The sequence below is a fragment of the Diorhabda sublineata genome, chromosome 6, assembly GCF_026230105.1.
Source record: "Diorhabda sublineata isolate icDioSubl1.1 chromosome 6, icDioSubl1.1, whole genome shotgun sequence".
NCBI classification, from domain to species: Eukaryota; Metazoa; Arthropoda; class Insecta; order Coleoptera; family Chrysomelidae; genus Diorhabda; species Diorhabda sublineata.
In genome coordinates this window covers 20012709-20033668 of record NC_079479.1, presented here as the reverse complement: position 1 = coordinate 20033668, position 20960 = coordinate 20012709, and the positions used below count along the sequence as shown (strand labels likewise).

Sequence of the window (20960 nt, the reverse complement as noted above, 5' to 3'; positions counted from 1 at the left end):
CCAAGCCTATCCAGACTAAGCCTAGCCCTTGTTAAATTTTCCCCCCTACTTGACACTAAACCTACTTTTAGTTTTTGACTTTTTTGTAGTTTCTTTCTTGAAGTCACTACACAAAAATTATAAATCTTATAATGTGTATTATTGCCTATTAATTTCAACTATTAGGCCTACAAATTTTATGTGGTTTTCAGATCTTATTCCTATTGATAAATCGAAGTATGAAGATATTCAACATTTAAAAGAGTTTTGTCGACCAGAAGCTGCAGTTTACTTTTCCCAGTTGCCACACACATAGAAACAGTAACAACAAAACATTACCATGGAACTACTGGAAACGATTTTATTACTTCAAAGACACATTTTAAACTTGTGAAATTTGTCAATTTTATCATTTTATTTATTTGATTCAATTTATTTATGTTTATAAGCAATAAATAAAGGTTTTAAACTTTATTTTGGTGCGTAATTCAAAATCCTCATTATTTAATAATCTCTCAGTTTTCAGGGGAATAACTTGATAACTCCGGGAGATATCAAGTTCTTTCTATGACAAATTTGACTTATATTGAGTTTTCGCGTAAAAAGGTAAGTTTTTATAAAATTAAATGGTTGAAAATGAGTATACACGTTTAAAATTAAGTATATAGATAGTTCAACATTTATTTTGCAAACTACAACAAAAATTTGACAAAATACGAGTCTCCAAACTTGTTTTTTGCTCTCCTGAAAAATTTACGCAAAGGCTGTTATCAAGTTCTTCCCCTGAACCCTTCAATTATAATAGTTTAAGGGTGTCCGGCAGAGGGTTGCAACCATACTAACTGTCTGGCAATGAGCAACGTGAGTTTTAATATTATTATGAATCAAATACAGGGTGCGGCAGCATAACTTCCTTTTTTAAAAAGTTCGCCATTTAGTCGGTAGATGTCGTAAGGGAGTGCTAGTGGTCTCGTTCGAGAGGGGGGACTATAAAGTTTTGTCCCGGCACAGTTCAGTCGCCATCATGCGTTGGAACAGTGAGGAGCGTGCGTTTGCCGTTGAGGTTTACTTTTCGAGCGGATGTTCTGTGATCGCAACCCAGCGCGCCTTTCGGAATCGCTTTAATTTAGCCCCCTTGGCCCCTGTCCCGGACCGGAAATCAATTGTTACGTGGGTCACTACGTTCAGACAAACTGCAAGTGTGACAAGACGAAGAACTGGAGTCCCTCGGCCCATTAGATCACCGGAGAACATTGAGTTAGTTAGAACTTCAGTGTTGCGATCACCACGGCGTTCTGCGCGCAAACATGCGTCTGCCCTTGGACTTTCCGATCGTTCTGTGAGGAGAATACTTCATGATGATCTTCATTTTCATCCATACAAGATGGCAATTGTGCAGGAACTTTCTGAACGTGACTTCAATTCTCGGAGGAACGCGTGTGAGGTTTTTCTGGAAGTCGTTCCTGAGGACGCTATTGTTTTTTTTAGTGATGAAGCCCATTTTCATTTGTGTGGATCCGTAAACAAACAAAACATGCGCTACTGGGCTGATACCAATCCTCGACAATTGCATCAACGGCCTTTGCATTCACCTAAAGTCACAGTGTGGTGTGCAATTTACTCACGTGGAATTATTGGTCCCTGGTTCTTTGAGGAAAATGAAGTCACAGTGACAGTGAATTCGCACCGGTATGTAAACATGTTACAGGAATTTTTTTTCCCACGGCTAGATGAGTTGGACTTAGGGGACACTTGGTTCCAACAAGACGGAGCAACGGCACACACTTCAAGAACATCGATGGCTGTTTTGAGGGAACACTTCCCAGAGCGCCTTATCTCAATTAGGGGCGATTTGGAGTGGCCAGCCCGCTCTCCCGATTTGACCCCTTGTGATTATTTCCTATGGGGTTTTTTGAAATCCCGTGTGTATGTGAACCGTCCAAGGACCCTACAAGATTTGAAGACGAACATCCAGGAAGAAATTGCCAACATAACGCCTGCTATGCTGGCAAGAGTCATGACAAACGCCAGAAATCGGTTTACTCAGTGTATGGAGAATGGGGGACGTCACCTAACTGATTTGATCTTCAAAACTCAGTAAAACAAAACTTTATGTATGTGCCTGTATTATAAAAAACGAATAAAAATTTTCTGATTCATACAATAAGTTTTATTAACTTTTGAAAAAAGGAAGTTATGCTGCCGCACCCTGTATAAAAAAATTCAGTTTTATTTTATGATAAATTTGAGATGGAATTTTATACACCTTTGTTACCTGTTACCTGCCAAAGCCACCGCTGCCTCAGCTTCATGGGTGGGGAACATTCTTACCTGTACTAGGGACACACATAGAAAAATTTTCAGCTTTTATAAAAATCCGAAGGTCTGGCACTCACGGGCTCTTGGACTATTAGAAAACACGTAACTTTCTATGCATTTACACTAGAAATTGTTTTATATTTTAGTGAAAGAAAAATGAAACGTACTTTCCAAAGAATGTGAAAACCAACGACGAATCGAACTCGCAAAACAATGAAAGTACACCCAGTGTGCGTATGGATATCAATACAGATGCTTCAATTCCCTCCAGCTCTAAGAACATAGATATAACAGGCCACAGTAAGTTATTTTAATTTTAATCTCACACCCATCTTTAACGTGTTTTTCTTTTTAGATAGCCTGGATTCTGTTATAATGGAAGACGAGTACGATATTGGCAAATATGTGTCAAAAGCTCCAAAAAATGATAATGAAAAATTAAAAGCTTTGAAAGAAACCTGGACTCCTCCAGAGACTTTTAAGTTTCCCGTCACTGGTAACAGAAATCTTTGTTTTCAACGTCATTGGACCGAAAAGAACCCAGAAAACCGAAGAAAACAGACAGAGGCTGTGTGTCATAATAGACACAATCTTATTTTGCGGACGTCAAGAGTTGCCTTTGAGGGGAAATCAAGACTCTGGTGAAATTGGCATTATAGATCCGTTAAAGAATGATGGAAATTTTCGCGCACTACTTCGTTTTCGAGCACGATCTGGTGATGAAGTTCTTAAAAATCACTTACTTACTCAAAGTACTCATACTAGGGCTATGTACACATCGTCCCTTATTCAAAATGAAATAATTGAATTATGTGGAAGTGCTATTCAAGAGGAACTAATAGGTAGAGTCAAACAGTCAGGTTTCTTTGCTGTACTTGCCGACGAAACTCAGGATGTGTCACGTCATGAACAGCTGTCACTTTGCCTTCGCTATGTTGACTGCTCTTCTGGAAAGGCTCTTATTCGAGAAGACTTTCTTGAATTTGTTCATGTTAGTGACGTTACAGCTGCAGCTTTAGCTTCGACGATCATGCAAAGGCTAATCATTCGGATTAGATTTGAAGAATTTAGTTGGTCAGGGCTATGATGGAGCCGCTGTGATGAGCGGACGGTTGAAAGGCGTAAGAACTATAATTACGAATAAATATCCCCGAGCACAGTTCGTACACTGTGCAGCTCATACTTTGAACTTAGTTTTGGCTCATTCTTGCCAGATCCCTGCAATCAGAAACTGTATCGGGACTATTAAAAGCATAATTAACTTCTTTAGACAATCAGCACTCCGAGATGGCCTTCTAAAAAAACTGCGGACGAGATTGGAGCACCTCATTCAACCCTTATCTCGCTTTGTGAGACACGCTGGACGGAGAAACACACAGCCATTGAAAGGTTTTCAGATATGTTTCCCGTGGTACTTGCTACACTTCAAGCTCTCCAAGAGTCGGAAAGGGAAGTAGCAACCCAAGCTTACCAGTTGCAAGTAGCAATGGAAAATAGCCAGTTTATAATGTCAATGATAGTTTTAAAGAAAATTTTCTCTTATACATCAAATTTGAACCGTGTCCTGCAAAAAGTCAATATTGACTTAGCTAATACTTGTAATTATGTGACAACAATTAAAACCACCTTGCAGAACCTACGTAATGAACAGGAATTCTCAAATCTTTTTGAGGAAGCAAGAAAGTTGAGTTCCACTGATATAAGTGCTCCAAGAGTAAGTGGTAGACAAATAAATCGCAGTAATATACCAGGTCAAACTGCAGAAGTTTATTATCGACGAAATGTGTTCTACCCGTTTATCGAACACGTAACCACCGAGCTTGATGCTCGCTTTAAGTCTCACGAAGAAGCAATTTCAGGAATTCAGTTGCTTCTGCCTAACCAGACTCAAAATACCGAAGCAGCAAAGAAATGTATAGTAGGGATAGGAGCAACATTTCTTAGTGAAGTGGAAATAAAAGGTTTGGTGAGCGAGTATGAGCTCTGGCACAATCATTGGTCTAATCAGGAAAAGCCCTTTACTGTATTAGAAGCTATGGACGGGTGTGACGAACTCTTTTTCCCAACGGTTAAGAAGCTTCTTCAAATCTTAGCGACACTTCCAGTGTCAACTGCCACGCCTGAACGCAATTTTTCCACTCTTAAGAGGCTAAAAACGTACTTAAGAAATAGAATGGGCTTATGGCGCTTATGAGTGTGCATCGAAATATCGCGATAAAATTAAATGCCTCCGAAATTATAAATAAGTTAGCTGAAAGAAGAAAAAGAATGAACTTAATTTTGTAACAATGAGTACCTTAAGTTTTAATAAATTTTTTGGCATAACTTTCTTTTTTTTCTTAATAGGTACTCCAAAACCAAGATACGGTTAGCTCACTTTAGCCTATGGGGAGCAAAACAAAAATCAGTGGTTAAACCCCCCCCCCATTGAAAAGGTATAAATACGTCCCTGTTGTTACGCAATGAGAAAAGTTAGGTACTATATTAATTTTCGTTTATTCTAGAACTGAACAGAACAAAGAATTGCAGAAAAAGCTAGAACTAAAAGAAATGGAAATGAGAGAATAGCATAAATTATTTCTAACACAATTAAAAGACAAAGTATATGAAATTTAATCTCCTATAATTTACACCTGGCCAGGTAAGAAAATTGTTACATCCTAAACAAAAAATGTAAAATGGTCCTGCGAAGACATTTCGACTGCATTAGCACTAAGAAGTGTTAGCCCAAAAGGTTACAAATATTTGCGAAAAAAAGGCTACCCCCTGCCTGGGTTGAGTACGTTAAGAAAAAGTGCTGTTAAAGTGACCATTGACGAGGGAGTTTTTGAAGCAATTTTATTGTCTATGAAAGGCAAAGTGAAGGACACGTCAGCGGGAGAAAAAATTTGTGTCTTGTGTTTTGATAAAATTCACATATCTCAAAACATCGAGATTGATAAAAAAAAGAAAAGGGCGTTGGGCCACATAAGTGTTCAAAGTTGGAATGATCCGTCTCTTGTTTTCTAACTGACCGATATACTTTGCTTATCAACGTCTATCTATTTTTTAGACGTAATAGAAGATCTTTATGAAGCTGGCTATACTTTGTGTGCTTTAACAACTGGCATGGGCCCAAATAACTTGGTCTTTGGAGCTATTTAAAAATCAATGCAGATAGTAGAAGAAAATTGTCACTTTACTCACCCATGTGACGATTCACTGAAAGTCATTGTTTTTGCAGATGCCCCGCATCTGTTGAAAAGCAATCAAAACAACTTTTGATAGTGGCTTTAATATAGACGGTAAATTGGTGACAAAAGACTAGTCGCTGTTAACAATAAAGACTATAAAATTGCTTATAAACTGGAGCAAAGACATTTAGATGTGAAAGTGTCCGAACGACAAAAAGTGTCCTTCGCTGCTCGTGTCTTCTCCAGTACAACCGCTGAGGCTGTAAGCTATTGCGGCATGAATGGCTATTTGGATAAGCCAGGCGCTGACTATGAAGAGTGTTCGGATATGTTATCATTGGGAAATAACTGGTTTGATATGATGAACTCTAAAATAAAATATAGTAGCAATCCAAATGCTTCTAGTTACGGATTTTTTTTACCTCGTCAAGACGCTATTTTAAATAACATGACTGAATTTATGCAAAATATGTGAGTCCTTACTCACAGACCACTTTTACCTTTCAAAAAGGGATAATTGTATCAAATCGGTATATAATAATCACCTTACTTTCAAGAAAAATAAGGACAATTTCAAATTTTTTTATATAGTGACCAGAAGATTGAATCAAGATGACTTGGAAATATTTTTTTTTCTTATTTAAGAGCAATGGGTGCAACTTACGATAAGCCGTCAGCATTACAGTTTAAATATCGTTTCAGATGGTAGGTTTTAAGTAAACATAACGACGATATGATAATTGAAAACTCTAATGTTCAAAACGATGAAGATGCGACATTGGTTGATATTGAAGATGCTCAGTCGCATTTTTACTTCGATAAGTTTATTAGACGATATTATTAATGCGGGAGAAGAGGTTGACTTTGTGCTTAGGGAAAATATAAATAATAGTACAGATGATCCAGATATATCAATCTATGTTTAATCACAGTAGTTTTGTGGTTTGTTCTAATACATATTAAACAGTTTCGACTGGGCGAAATAATAATTTACTATGTATACATTCGCGGAAAAATTCAGACTAATTATATTGTATTAGAGTTATCGTAAGTAGTACATAAAAAAATGAAACATTGAAGTAAGGTTATTTTGTGTACAATCAGTAAACGAGTTATATTCAAACATTAAAGGTTTTATTGATATTAGTTCTATTCAAACATTCAGAGTTTCAATGATATTGATTATTCTAGAGAATAAAGCTGCGTGTATTATGTTTTTTTATTCCAATTTCGATTTTACAATAACTTGTATTTACTTTTCTCTTAGATGATAGTGCTACGATTGACGCTCAAGAATTAGTTGAGCAAATTATCTAACAAGAAGGCCTCGTCTATGTAGCTGGCTAAGTTGCTCATCGGTTTAGAACTAAGTATCCTTCCTTTGGCGAGCCTACTGGAACTATGCCTCGTTCCGATCCTCCTACTTAAATAGCTCATGTCTCTCGAGGAAAACTTCTTTATCCTTGCCAAAGTTTGTTAAATGCCTCTCATATATTAGAAATTATTTTTAACGAGTTTCATAGTAATTTTTTATCAAACGAAGATTTTATTTTTACCACAGTTGCAAAGGAAGTCAACGATAACACTCCATTAGAATTTAAAATACCTATGGACGCTTTAATGTGCTTAATTAGGACTAGAACCTATATTAGATTAAGAGAATGGAATAAATTGAGACAGCAATCAAACCCTCAAACCCAACTATTCGATCATCTGCGAGAACTGCAGCATCTCGAAAATTAACAGCTGGTAGCATGGTTTATTCGGTTACAGTAACCTCTCATATTAACACACATACAGTTAGTGAAGGATTAGTGCACCTGTTGATTCTACTTTTTTTACTTTGAATACTTGAAATTTAAACTTCAAATCTTCAAGTCCGAAGCAAGTGAGTACAATTTATGCAATCTTATATATTAAAAAAATTTATGATTTCCATTCCCAGTCCGTTAAGGCGTTCTACCCAACCGATTTGATTAATTTTTTTTTTCAGCCATCAACCATCGGATTTCATCTAATTTTCACCATTCTCAAGTTATACTCAAATGCGATTTCCCCCTGTACATTACTTATGGGAGTTTTTCACATACACACGTTCTATCCTTAATATCTATTCAAGATAGAGTCTTCGTTTTGGTTTAAGAACACTCGCTGAAACACCTTCTTTCTTTTGAGTTTCTGAACACTTAAATCGGTTGAGTTGGAGAGGAGCTAGGCGCGGACATTCAATGTGGAGTTATGGATTTTTGTAGGTTTTTGGCAATTTTTCTACATTCAAATATAATATTTTTTATTTTGTTGGGAATTTGATTTTTCTACTTAAGTTTCCATTTACTTTTACCTTCCAATTCAAATAATATTCAATTTCAAATAAATATTTATAGTAGAATAATTATTTTTTTTCCATTTTTTAGAGATGGACTCCCAAGATATTTTTCACTTTAGCAGAGCTAAGAGAAGCACTTGATAATGATTCTAATTTTCTTTTGCAATTCGATGACGAAGAATGTGATGTGATTGATATTGTTGAGCTACCTCCAGACAAAGTCGATGTCGTTTCCAATGAAAACTAATTGGAAAACACACTACCTCAAGATGTTGCTGGAACTTTTGAAATTCCGTCCAATCTCTTGGAGGAAGAGATGAACAAAGCAGGTCCTTCAAGTCCGGTCCAGAAAGCTCCTCAAACCAGTTGGAGGAAGGAACTTGTATTAAGTTAGAAGAAAAACAAACCATTAAAATTTTGTGGGATCATCAAGAAATACCAAAGAGACAGGAAAAAATAAAAAAATGTTAAAAGGAATGTCTGAGGTTCAAATATTTGAGACATTACTTACGGAAGATATATTGCTACATATAGTAAAGCAAAGTGTGACGTATGCTACCCAAAATAATCGCCACTTATTCACATTGTTGGCGGACTGTCTTCGAAAGTTCATGGGATTTCTGATACTGACAGGATACCATTCTCTCTCACGGGAGCAAAAGTATTACTTACCCTGTCTGTGTAAGGAAATGTATACCAAGAAACAGGTATTTAGAAATAAAAAGAAATCTACACCTGAATGATAATTCAAAAATAGATAAAAACCAAAAAAGTTTCAAAATTTCTCCTTTGTTAGAAACAATGAACAATCAGTTCTTACAGTTTGAAGTGTTCGCCAAAAATATAAACATTGACGAACAAATGATCAGATACTATGGGCATCACTTTTTGAAGCAATTTTTACGTGGTAAGCCGATTCGGTTCGGATTCAAACAATGGGCAATGTGCTTTGCTGAAACTAGATTCTGTTTACATGCAGAGCTTTATGAGAGAAAACAGAACCAAGCTTTCCCAGTTGGAGGTTTTGGAGCCTCTGTTATTCTAAAACACATTTCATTGGTTGACAACCCTACTGATAATGTTTTCTATTTTGATAATTTTTTCACCAGTCATGCACTAATGAAAAATTTAGGAAAAAGGAATATAAGAGCTACAGAAACGTTTCGTTACAACAGAACCAACGAGTGCCCATTCAAAACGGATGAAGAAATGAAAGCAGAAATTCGAGGCACATTTGATTATAGATTTGATAAAAACAATGATATATTTGCAGTAACTTCCAAAGACAATAATATAGTCAAACTATTATCAAATCATCAAGGACTTGACCCAATCCATTTTGTATCTCGCTATTCCAGAACTGACAAAAAGACAGTGGCTGTGCCCTTAACATCGTGCATAAGTAACTATAACAAGTACATGGGCGGTGTGGTTAAACTAGATTGGCTGATAAACAAATATAGAATAAAAATTCTAAGTAAGAAATGGTATTTTCCTCTTATAACAAATTTGATAGACATAATTGCTGTAAATGCCCATGTAATTTATGAAATTGCTAATGGAAAAATCCCATTCCTTGACTTGACAATAGCAAGAACCTATTTGGCAACGTCTTCAATTTCTGATCCTAAGAGGTTAGGCAGACCAAGCCTTCATAAACTAACCAGTAAAGGTGTGCCAGAAGATATCCGTAAAAGCCGCGATGGACATTTTATTGAAAGAACTGAAGGAGGCAAGCAAAAAAAATGCGCTATATGTAAGAAAAATGCAAGAAAAGTGCCAAAAGTGTAATGTTGGTACACGTATGCAAAAATGGCATAAATGATTATTTATATTTCAATAGTACTACTTTTTTATTCTTTGATTTTATAACATTTTAAACTATTTTTTAAACCTTTGTAATAAATTCATTTCAATCAATACTCTTATTATTCCAACCCTGTACCTGCCATGGTCCCCAAATGGGACTTTTTTCTAAAATTGGTATTTATTTAAAAGACCGATACTAAAAACATATTATATTTACTGATTCTTTATTTTTGCATGGCAATGTTGAGAAAAAAATGATATATTAAATAAAATAAAAGTTGGCAGATATGGGGTTTTAGCAATGACTACTTGATAATTTAGCGCCATCCACAAGTTCCCCACAATCTGACGAATCCCAGCCTCCCACCTGTGCAGAAATAATTAAAGAAATTCTTCCATTACCTTTAAAGTCACCCATTGCTTATAAGAGGATTCGTAAGGTTTCAAAACTGGTCTTGCATTCCCTTTAACGGTTACTGGCAACTATATGAGAATAGTCAGTGGCGCTTAGAGATGCCAGTTGCTTATCCCCGCCAAGTTTAAGAGGCTTCAATGCTTGCCGCTGATCGTTCTGGTATTCGGACTCATCTTAGAATCAGGTGATGTATGTTTATGTTTTAACTCTGTCGCCGGTGGGGATAGTGAAGTCGAAGATAATGTTCATTCCACACCTCACACTATCACGTCGATCCAGACGACAAAACAAGCATGACATGAAGTTCAATTTTCAGATTATGATTCGTATGACTCAGTTGCGGACAAGGATTATATACCCGAGAAAAAATATCCAAAAGCAAAATATCCTCTACATGTAAGGTACGAGAAATGCAAAACTCCAGCAGGCTATCGTCACCTATTTCGAGTGATTCCGAGCAAGAGGACTAACAAAGAGGGTAAAAAAGAGAAGGTGGTGTGTCCGCAACCTGTTGCTGAATATAATAAATTTATGGGCGATGTCGATTTGTTCGACCAATATTTATCACCTTACTCCATTTCGTGGTGGCTAACATTTTTAATGTATCTCTTAGACTCCACTATAGTCAATTCATATATAGTGCACAAAACATCAATGGCTGCTACGAAAAAAAAAGCTATGACTCATTTACAGTTCCGTTCACAACTAGCTAATGAATTGATTGGTACTTTTTGTAGCAGAAAACGTATGGGCCGCTCGATATCCCCTGAAAATGTGATAAGGAAAACTAATGTTGGTGGTACTAATTGTGACGCTGTCTACATAGGGCAAACATCTCAGTGTTTAGAAAATAGACTAAGAGGTCATCAATACGATAAAAAAAAATAGAACTGCATTAACAAACCATGAAATATAAGAAAACATAAATTCAATTATTCAAAATTTCTTTAAACGGAATCTAATACACGAAAAAGAGAAATTTTAGAAATGGTTCACATTCATAAAAACGAAGAAGATATAAATGCTAAAAAAGATCTAAATAATTTAAAGTTGTATTTTGTAAATTCTAATAAAACTACAAATAAATTAATTGATTATTGCTATATATTTGAAATATAAAAACTGAGGAAAAATTAAATGTTCTAGCTTGATTTAATTCTTATTTTGATATTCATGATATATATACATATATATATATATATATATATATATATATATATATATATATATATATATATATATATATATATATATATATATATATATATATATATATATTCTGCATTTCCAAGGAATTATGAGCAAGATGCCTTGACTACAAATTCAGAGTTCAGAAATTCAGAAGTGGCACAGAATCATCTATTAGCTTTTAAGATAATAATTTAAAAATAATGCACAGAGCAGCGATGATTCTTCCATGTTGATTCATATGAAAAATAAGATGACAAAAATACTGGTGAGGAGGTTGGTAGATTATTTTGGCGAGTCTCTACAGATTTCACTTTATTTTTTTGGAGTGGAGAATCATCTATTAACTTAAATTTCTAGTTAACGCGTAGAGCAGAGATGATTCTTCAAAAGGGATTAGTTTCAAATTTGATGTTTCTGTACTATTTTGGCTCATCAATACAATGCTCAGCACACTGCCATAATTGAATATTCAATTGATAAGTTTTTGTTTTGTCATGAAACTTACAATTGATAAAAAATTTAGATAAATCTATTCTTCAAATTTCCTCTATTGCTGCAGCTTCTGTTATAGTGTACAATTTATATGTCGGTTCCTTTGGTTATACCTGCACTTAAGCTGAAAATTCTTGAGGTACACGAACGATTAAAACAAAATCAAAAACAGTTCTAGGTATTCTTCAACTGTCTAGAGCAAAAATCAAAAAGTAATACATGGAAAAATGGAGTCTTCGAAATTTTCTTAACCAGGTGCGATTGAAGGTGATCGTCATTTGTGAAAGTTTGACTATTCAAATCAGATGGTGCCAGATCAGGGCTCTATGGGGGATGTGCCATCACTTCCCAGCCAAGCTCCAATAGTTTCCTACGAGTTGCCAAGGATGTGTGGGTCCTTGGATTATCATAATGGAACGGTAAACCTTTTCGATTAGATATTTCTAGCCGTGTTTCTTTAATGGCTTCATACAGTTTCGTTAATTGTTGTCAGTAAACTTCAGAATTAATTGTTTGGTTCCTTGGAAGCAGCTCAAAAAACACAACATCTTTGTAATCCCATCAAAATGACAGCATGAGCACTACTTATGAATTGTCCTACGTTTTACCTTATAATGCTTAACTTTAACTTTTCCTCTTCATATCAAACTATATAGGATTGATTTGGGTGTTTTTCTGACCTAATCATCAACCGTTTCTTCAGGAATCTATAGGACAATAAAAAAAACTATTATTCCTGGCATTGGAAAAAATACTGACAAAATTTTATTCAATGATAGTCAATAGTATTATTATTAGTATTATTCTTATAACTACGAAGGACAGAAAAAATAAAGAATTCGATATAAACCGTGGAGTCAGACAGGGTGACTCACTATCAATAACTCTATTTAATATGACACTAGACGGGGTAATAAAGCTGACAGGTACCATTACTACAAAAGACGTCCAAATATTGACATACGCAAATGATCTGGCCATAAAAACGGGAAGTGCAAGGAGCCCAAAGAAAACATCGAAAGGGAAACCAGTAAAAGGGCACTAGATCTAAACGAAGGAAAGACTAAGTGTATGGAGTTGAAATATAAAAAACAAAATGATGCTGAACACAAGAATATGGCAATAGGGAAATATATATACAAGGTGGTTAAAAATTTTAAATACTTGGGAGTAATAATTAACAACTAAAATGAACGAGGAGAGAAAACCACTCAAAGAATCCACGCAGGACACCGACTACACTATAAATTCTGATCTCTTATGACATTAGAAAATCAGTTGATGTTATCAAAGGAAAATATAAGGAACAGCAATAAAACCAAATTTATTAAAAGTTGATGAAGAAAGAAAAATGATACTAAGAATATATGGACCGAAAAAGTTGGATGACGGACAATATAGAATACTTATCAGCACTGAAATAAGAGAAATCTCACCGGATTAATAATTAATTAATCGCAGCGAATAAGATTACGAGGACACATGAAACGAATGAAAAATAATATTGTAGTTGAAAGAATAACAGAATAGAAGCCTTGAGGAAGACCAAAAAGCCAATGAATAAGTAAAATATTACTCTACATTAAACTAATTCTATTGCTGAAGCTCATAGGAATCTACCTATAGGCGATGAAGAAAAACTTTAAGCAGAATTAGATAAGACGTATTTGTAGCATTATCTAAAACAACAGTATAGTTCTAGTGGAAAAATCTAATAATTCATTGCAAATTTCTTTAAGTACATAGAATTTGAACAAAAACATTGTAAGAGAACGTAATCAGTTGCCATCAATTTGGGAAAATAACAAAGACGACAGAATCAAAAAGTTTTCTAGCTTTATGACAACTATGGATTCTATATAAACATTTAATTTTGGAAAATATGGAAAATACCGCTATATACTCTTTCGATTTTGTTCTGCTCGGAAAGTATTGTATCCTACTTTTGTTATTTTTAAAGATATGCCTAGTATTCGATTGGGCAAGATAACAATTTAATTTATAGGAATATTTAGGACTTTTGTTTAGAGAATAAGGGCTAAATCCTGATTATGAAAAATTTCAAAAAATCTAGAGATAAAATAAGAATAATTTTGGTTATGTTTATTAATATTTAAAACAAATTACTAAATGTTTCTCAATGCTTCCTTAAGACAAATTTCAATGAAAAATATTGAATTTATGTGGAATGTAAATCACACACACACACGATTTCTTGAAAATAAATGTTACAAAAAGCCTCTGTCTTGGGTAATGTGATAATAGCATGAGTATTACTGAATAAGAGTGACATGCCATGACAATAGATTATACATTCTGAATTTAGCGGTTTGATACATTTTTTGATGTTTGGAAGGTTTCGAACTAACGCAAAACTCAATTTCACTAGTGAGGAAATAATTGATATGATCGAAATATTAGGAGAATGCAATATAAACGCGTTACTTTTAGCAGGATTGTAAAATAAACGTCTAACAAAGGCAGGCTTAGAAAGATTGATGGAAAGAAGTTGTTGGTTTCACTTTTTCGATACTCCCATGAAATGCAAATGCAGAGTGATTCATTTGAAAAACCGAGAAAATAAGGTATTATAGTATTAGTATTTTGAATCGCCCTGTATCAGATTCAATAAATATTAACGGAATAAATAATTTTTCAGGATATTCACTACTATTTGAATGTTTTGGCTGCAACAGATCCTCATTATTGAATTTCTCTTACATTGTACAGGGTATTGAACTTGCCAAGTTTTTATTGGAAAATTGGTTATAACTTTTCAAATACCCCGTAGAACACATAACAACCCTATATTATTGTAATTGGAAAGTCTAATTGATTCCAAATATGCAATAAAATATAGGGTGTTTTATTTAAAAAATGTAACTTTGATATGGCACAACATTATGGAACACCCTGCAAGATTGTAAATAATTTTAAAATATGAACACTAATGACGCGACTATAATATTTAAAAATTTGAAATTGATACCTCAAAGGAGGCACTGAACTTTATCACACTAATCAATCACCCTGTTTATTGACATGAGAAATTGTCTCCTGAAACAATGAAGCATATTCTAAAATAAAAAAATAATTTTGCAAGGACCAGAAGCCTGAAAGTATCTTTACTCAGACAATTTACACTTTATTAATTACAAATTTGAAAAGTATGGAAACGATTGGAGCAAGTGAAGTCTGGGCTCAGTTATCCAAAATTCTACTATCTAAGGGAATGGTAGAAAAACTGAAAAATTTGATGAAAAAAAAAAGGAATTGGAAATACAGGATTCTGATAAAAATGAATTTGTTAATATTAGAGATGTTAGTAACATTACACCTGCAAAAGTTGAAACTGTAACCGGTAACAGAATATTAGAAGAAATGTTCTACTATTTTGATTGTCAATTGACTGCCCAAACAAATTAGATTTTACTTAGATTTGGGTATAATTGTGAATATCTTCGAACCGCAGCTGGACCACTATAATTTGACTGAGCAAACACACACATCATATCACGACACGAGCCTACTTGAAAAGAAAACGAAAAATTAAGCCACGGCTTAATTCACGAATGTGATTTTGATATTAAGAGATCTTTACGAAAGCAGATCATACAGTGTATTAAAATGGTGGCATTTTGAGCATTTGCTTTGAAGTTTTTTATTTTTGTCTATAAATTTGTTATTGTTACATATTTAAAGAATAATAAAATTTTTTTAAGAAAAAATTAAAATTTATTGAACATTTTAGAAGCAAATAACTCGATAACCGATTGAGTTACACGAATCAAAGAAGAGTAATTTTTTTTGTAAAATTTAACGCTTTTTAATATTTTTTTATTTTAGTAGTAAGTTTAGCCCAAAAAAAGTTTACTTTGATTTAATCAACACAAACAAGTGTAACTGGCGCCCTCCATTAGCAATGTTGAATTAGAGTGAAAATTATGATTCCTCATGTCAAAAAACGTAAAATTGCCAATTTTCAAAGAGAAATTATGAAAACAAAAAATTATTGCGAAAATCAAAATTTAAACTTTAACGTATCTCGGAAACTAGCAATATTTGCATAGGACATGTTGAGCAGAATCATCATATTTTAAGGCCTAGAATCTACAGTTCAGAGATTGGACATTCTTAATGAATCACCCTGTATGTGTGACGGATTAGTGGTTTTAAGAATATGGAGGAAGTTTCTTTAGAGGTGCATTAGAAATGCTGAAGCATCAATGGAATGTATACGACAACCTTAAAGGAGAGAATATTGAAAAACAAAAATTATAGGGAAAAAAATCAAGGATATAAAAAATAACAAAAGAAATATAATCACAGAGGAAGATGGAGAAGGAGTAATGGAGAGATGGAGGAAATATTTCGAAGAACTTACAAATGAAGATATAGAGGATGAGACGATAGAAATGAGCAGAAATGAAGTTTTTAAAAAGAAAAGCAAAGAAGGAATAGTAGAACCAATTAAAACATTCAAACTCAACAGGATTACTAAATGAGATTATGTAGCAAAAAAAATATGTGAAGATTGGAATCCAAGAATTATACTATCCATACATAGAAGTGGCCACGTAAGAAATTGTAAAAACTACAGAGGTATGACAAAATAATTATATTTTTCTCAGGAAATAGTCTGCCAAAATCCCCTCTCGTGCATGTCAAATTGTCTCATAATTTCCTCTCGTGCGCATTCGCGCACTCGAGAAAATTAAATTATCGTCAATTTGACATGCACTCGGGACAGTAATATTGATAATTTTTCAGTAATATTCACATGAAATTTTTGTTAATTATAAAATTTAAAGTGCAGGAATACTCTCTTAAATGCATTCATGTACCTGAGCAATGCTTTCTCAGTGGATTTGATCTTCTACCGCGTCTGGTGGAGTGTTAGACCCTTCGGATAGATCTGGCCTTTTGAATAATGACTTAGAATTGTCATTTGAACCCTGTGTAAATTTCAACTTTTATAATTTAACGTGAGAGAGCTCAGGTATTGCGCACCTTGATTATCTGATACCTACCGAAGGCACCGTTTCTCAAGGTTTGTAACCCCCATTGTTCCCTACACCAGTGAAAAAAAGGAAAAAAATTTTCAGCTTTTTACTTTAACGTATGTCTGGCAGGTACTGGCTCTTGGTATATGTGTGATTATGTCTTAGTGTAGGAGTTTTTCTCTTAAAGAATTCTAATTTTATGAAGATTGTAATAAAAATTTTAGTTTCATATAAGACAAATAGTTACAGTCTATACTTTAAGCCTGTTTCTGTTATTTTTTGAGCCTGTAATATTGGACTTACTTATACACTGCAAATCCATCACGTTTCCTCTGATATCAAGTAAAATATATTTATCTTATATTCATCCACGAATATAAAGATATGACCTCAAATTACGGAACACATTTTCAAAAATATTGTATATCATTCATTATAGCTAGATGGAGGGAGGGGGGGGGTGAAAGGATGAATACTATAAAAAATATTTTTGTTGACCTTTTTTTCCGAAAATAAAACTTAAATATTCAGAAGCTTGAAATTAATGTTTCTTAAAATAAATTCAAAATGATGAATCAAATAAAGACTGGTGTTTTGGAAAACATCTTATGATACAGATTTATTGCAAAATTTAACTGAATTATGTCTATATCTCTAAACTTGAAAGTTGATAAGGAAAAGAAAGAATCACATCAAGTATCTATAATTCGCATTCAATACAAAAATTTCTAGACTAAACGGGAAAAACACAGTATCTATATAATTAAATGAGGTACACTCACCACTTCTACTGGTCTCTATAAATAAATAATCAATTGTTGGCACACTTCTTAATGAGTGTTGAAGAAAGGCAGACTTTAAGGAGACCATAATGAGTAATATCTTCAATTTATACTGAACAAGTACATGGTGCCATTAAACTTCTTTCTTAGTATTTGCATTTTAATGGAAATATCATCTTAGGTGGGGAATTGGTTTTCAGTTAGTACTTCCACCTGAAAATGAGAAATATTTTATCACTTCTTCAGTTGTGACACAAAAAGTATATTTGGTTATTTCTGTGTATTGTGATTAATCCAGGAAAAAAATTTTCCTATCATATTTTATTTCAACTTCATTCATTAGTTCATTTATTTTTTGCAGCATATTCAAGAGATTTTCAATAATATTATCCCTCACCCAAAGAAAATAGTATTACCAAAGTAGAATTGAAGTGATTAGTTAAAGAAAAAATACAATTACATCTTTACATTAGGCCAAACCCTCTTGTCTATACTAAATTTATTAGTGAGAGAGATACACTTTCAATATCCTTAGCTGTATGATGTAAAAACCAGACAGAAGTTACATAGACGGCTTATCAAGAAAATTTTAAAGCGCAGCAGAAACAGTATACATTCTCAGAAATTCTTACTTAGCGACCTTCTATTATCGAAAAATACTACTATATCTACTAGTCTTGGAAATAAAAACGTTAGGTATCGAGCGCTTGTTCCTGCATTCCTAAACTAAAAAATAAAAACTATCAAATCGATTTAATACTATATGATTTTCACAATTATTTTAATGGAATTCTCGGTATTAAAGATTTAATAGGTATGAATATAAATATTGATCTAGCTAATCGAGAACTATTAGGACCTCACCTAAGATTACCTTTTAAGTATAGAAAAGTAAAGGATATTGAGTTTTATTCATATTCATTTTATCCATTCTTGTCACAATTTCTTGTTCAACTGTCTTCTTCATATCTTTGATGTTGAGATGTGCAAGTTTACAATGCCAATTTATCAATTTTTTACTGTTGTTTCTGTCAATATGCTTCCTTCCTTGCATTCTTCTGTATATTCACTCATTATATCTTCTTTTGTAAGTTCTATTGTGTAAAGCCCTTTCTCATTTTTCATTACTTCCAGAAATTTTTTGTTGTCTTTAATCACATATACTTTATTTTTCTCAATTCCTCAAATATCACTTTACTATCATTTTCTGTTATAGCTCTCACTGATATTAAGTTCTTGCTAAGTTTGGGTACATTTAACACCTCATTCAGTATATATATATATATATATATATATATATATATATATATATATATATATATATATATATATATATATATATTCACTTCCATACAATGGTATAATCTATTTTGAAATGCCTCTCTGACATTGCTTAATACGGAAAATACTGGAAAATGAATGTCGACAATTAAATCCAGCCGTATTAAGCAATGTCAGAGAGGCATTTCAAAATAGATTATACCATTGTATGGAAGTGAATTGTACTCATTTTGAACACTTATTGTAACTTCATAATAAATAGCACAGTTAAAAAGATTAAAGAGTTTGAACTGTTGTACAACCCATTTTAGTACAGGCAAATAAGGTGAAAGTAAATAATAAGTAAAATTTGTGCTCTTAAAAGAAAAATTGTTTATCTCATAAACTAACCACTTTAACCTACAAGTATTATACATTTTTGAAATCAGCTCAAAGAGGAGTATCCAAATTTTACATAAAAAATATGACAAGTAATTTAAAAAAATAAAGGGGATGCTGCTAGGGGTGGCTTTTCCAGTAAGTTTAAATAAGCCATATTGCTTGCCCCTTCCAACATAAATTGACGTGTTTTTGGATTTTTTCTAAATACCAGTATTACAAAAGTTATTAAAGGTGGATACTTTTATCTGAAAAGCACTGTATGTATATATATATATATATATATATATATATATATATATATATATATATATATATATATATATATATATATATATATATATATTTAAGTTACATACCTTTATACAATATATTGTGGAAAATATGAAATTATCCACATGCCTAGAACTCTCCTTTTTTAATAGCTTTCCCTCGTCTATCAATTTCATTCAATTATTAGTGTTTTTTGAGTACACTTCAAGTATTTCATTAGATTTTTCTATTTTCTACTACAATGTTTCAAGTGCTAATTAATGCTTCATACATAACTTTAAAATTTATAGGTAGCGGTTTTTTGAGATATACTTGAAAAACAAATATAATACATATAATACACAAAAGTTTCTAGACACCTCATATTTCCATCAAAATACAAATAAGACGAGGAAAGCTGATCGATGAATATTATGAAGTAGGCTACACTTACCACTTTTATCTTCATGAATATCTTTAAGTTATACAGATCTATCCAAACAACTTGTTGGCATTGAGTTTCTTACTTACTATTTTCATTTTTAAGGAAAAAACATCTTATTTGGAAAAGTAGAGTCAAATTACTACTTCTACCTGAAAACAAGAAATATTTAACCATTTGAAGCTTTATTTAGTTAAGTAATACAAAATGTATCTTTCCTTATTACTGGGTATTACAAGCAAGCAAGAAAAAAAATTTTCTCTCAAATTAATTTCATTTCTACTTCTGTCACCATTCAATTCATTTTGTTCTGCACATTTCTGAGATGCTTAAAAACATTTCTCTTGTTCAGAAAAGTAAAATCAACATATTAGACTTGAAGTTGGTTGTTAATGAAGCAATACAATATTAAATTAAAAATTTTAAGTAATATGGACATGAACCATTCTTAGCATCGTTAATTAGATCATACCCTCTTGTCAATACTATATACATTAATAGAAGAAAGAGAAATTGTAGCATTTCTGGCTATGTATAACATATATGAATAGAAAAAGACTATAAGTAAAATGGCATTTACATGAGGTCATTAAAACAATATAAAACAAAAAAAGTTGCTATTATTTTTTGTTTAAAAGTCTTACCATTTTTAATGCATTTAAAGCTATGGTTGAATTAAAATAATTGATGTACATTTACATTCCGAACCATCGATTAGGCAGGTTTTATTAGAATTCTAAATATGGAGGGTAGAAGTAAGGAAAACAGTCTTATATCGGGTATCAGTTGAAAAAGTGTTCAGCTGTAAATAGCAAATTATAATACGAAGACTCGCCAAAATAGCGCTAGTGTGGCAAGTGGAAATGATATGGATTAGCAGTTAGTTTTTTTTTGAAATAATTATGACTTTCAAACAAGAATTTAATTTACTGTCTTGCTTTAATAGTTTGTGGCGCTATTTTTAAAATTCTTCAACTAAGTCAAGCTAAAGTCTTTAGACTCAAACAGTGAATTTGGAAATACGACAATCTATAAATTTCACTATAGATACGTATCGTGATATTACCACAGAACGTACCATTATGGTATGCTCTGTGGATCTCACAATTCAAAGTCGG

General features: G+C 33.0%; 1 protein-coding gene and 1 long non-coding RNA gene across 2 annotated transcripts; one reads left to right on the top strand and one right to left on the bottom strand.

Annotated features, from left to right (window-relative positions):
* Positions 1–8598: 8598 nt before the first annotated feature.
* Positions 8599–9588, top strand: LOC130445820 (piggyBac transposable element-derived protein 3-like). The gene has a single exon (XM_056781704.1). It carries the CDS (start codon positions 8599–8601, stop codon positions 9586–9588), a length of 990 nt encoding a protein of 329 aa, XP_056637682.1.
* A 1935-nt stretch (positions 9589–11523) lies between these two features.
* LOC130444913 (uncharacterized) lies at positions 11524–20701 on the bottom strand. The gene is made up of 4 exons (XR_008910006.1): positions 20487–20701; positions 19855–19994; positions 17490–17702; positions 11524–12411 (listed from the first exon to the last, which is right to left on the bottom strand). It is a non-coding gene; the product is annotated as an uncharacterized LOC130444913 (long non-coding RNA).
* Between the last annotated feature and the right edge of the window lie 259 nt (positions 20702–20960).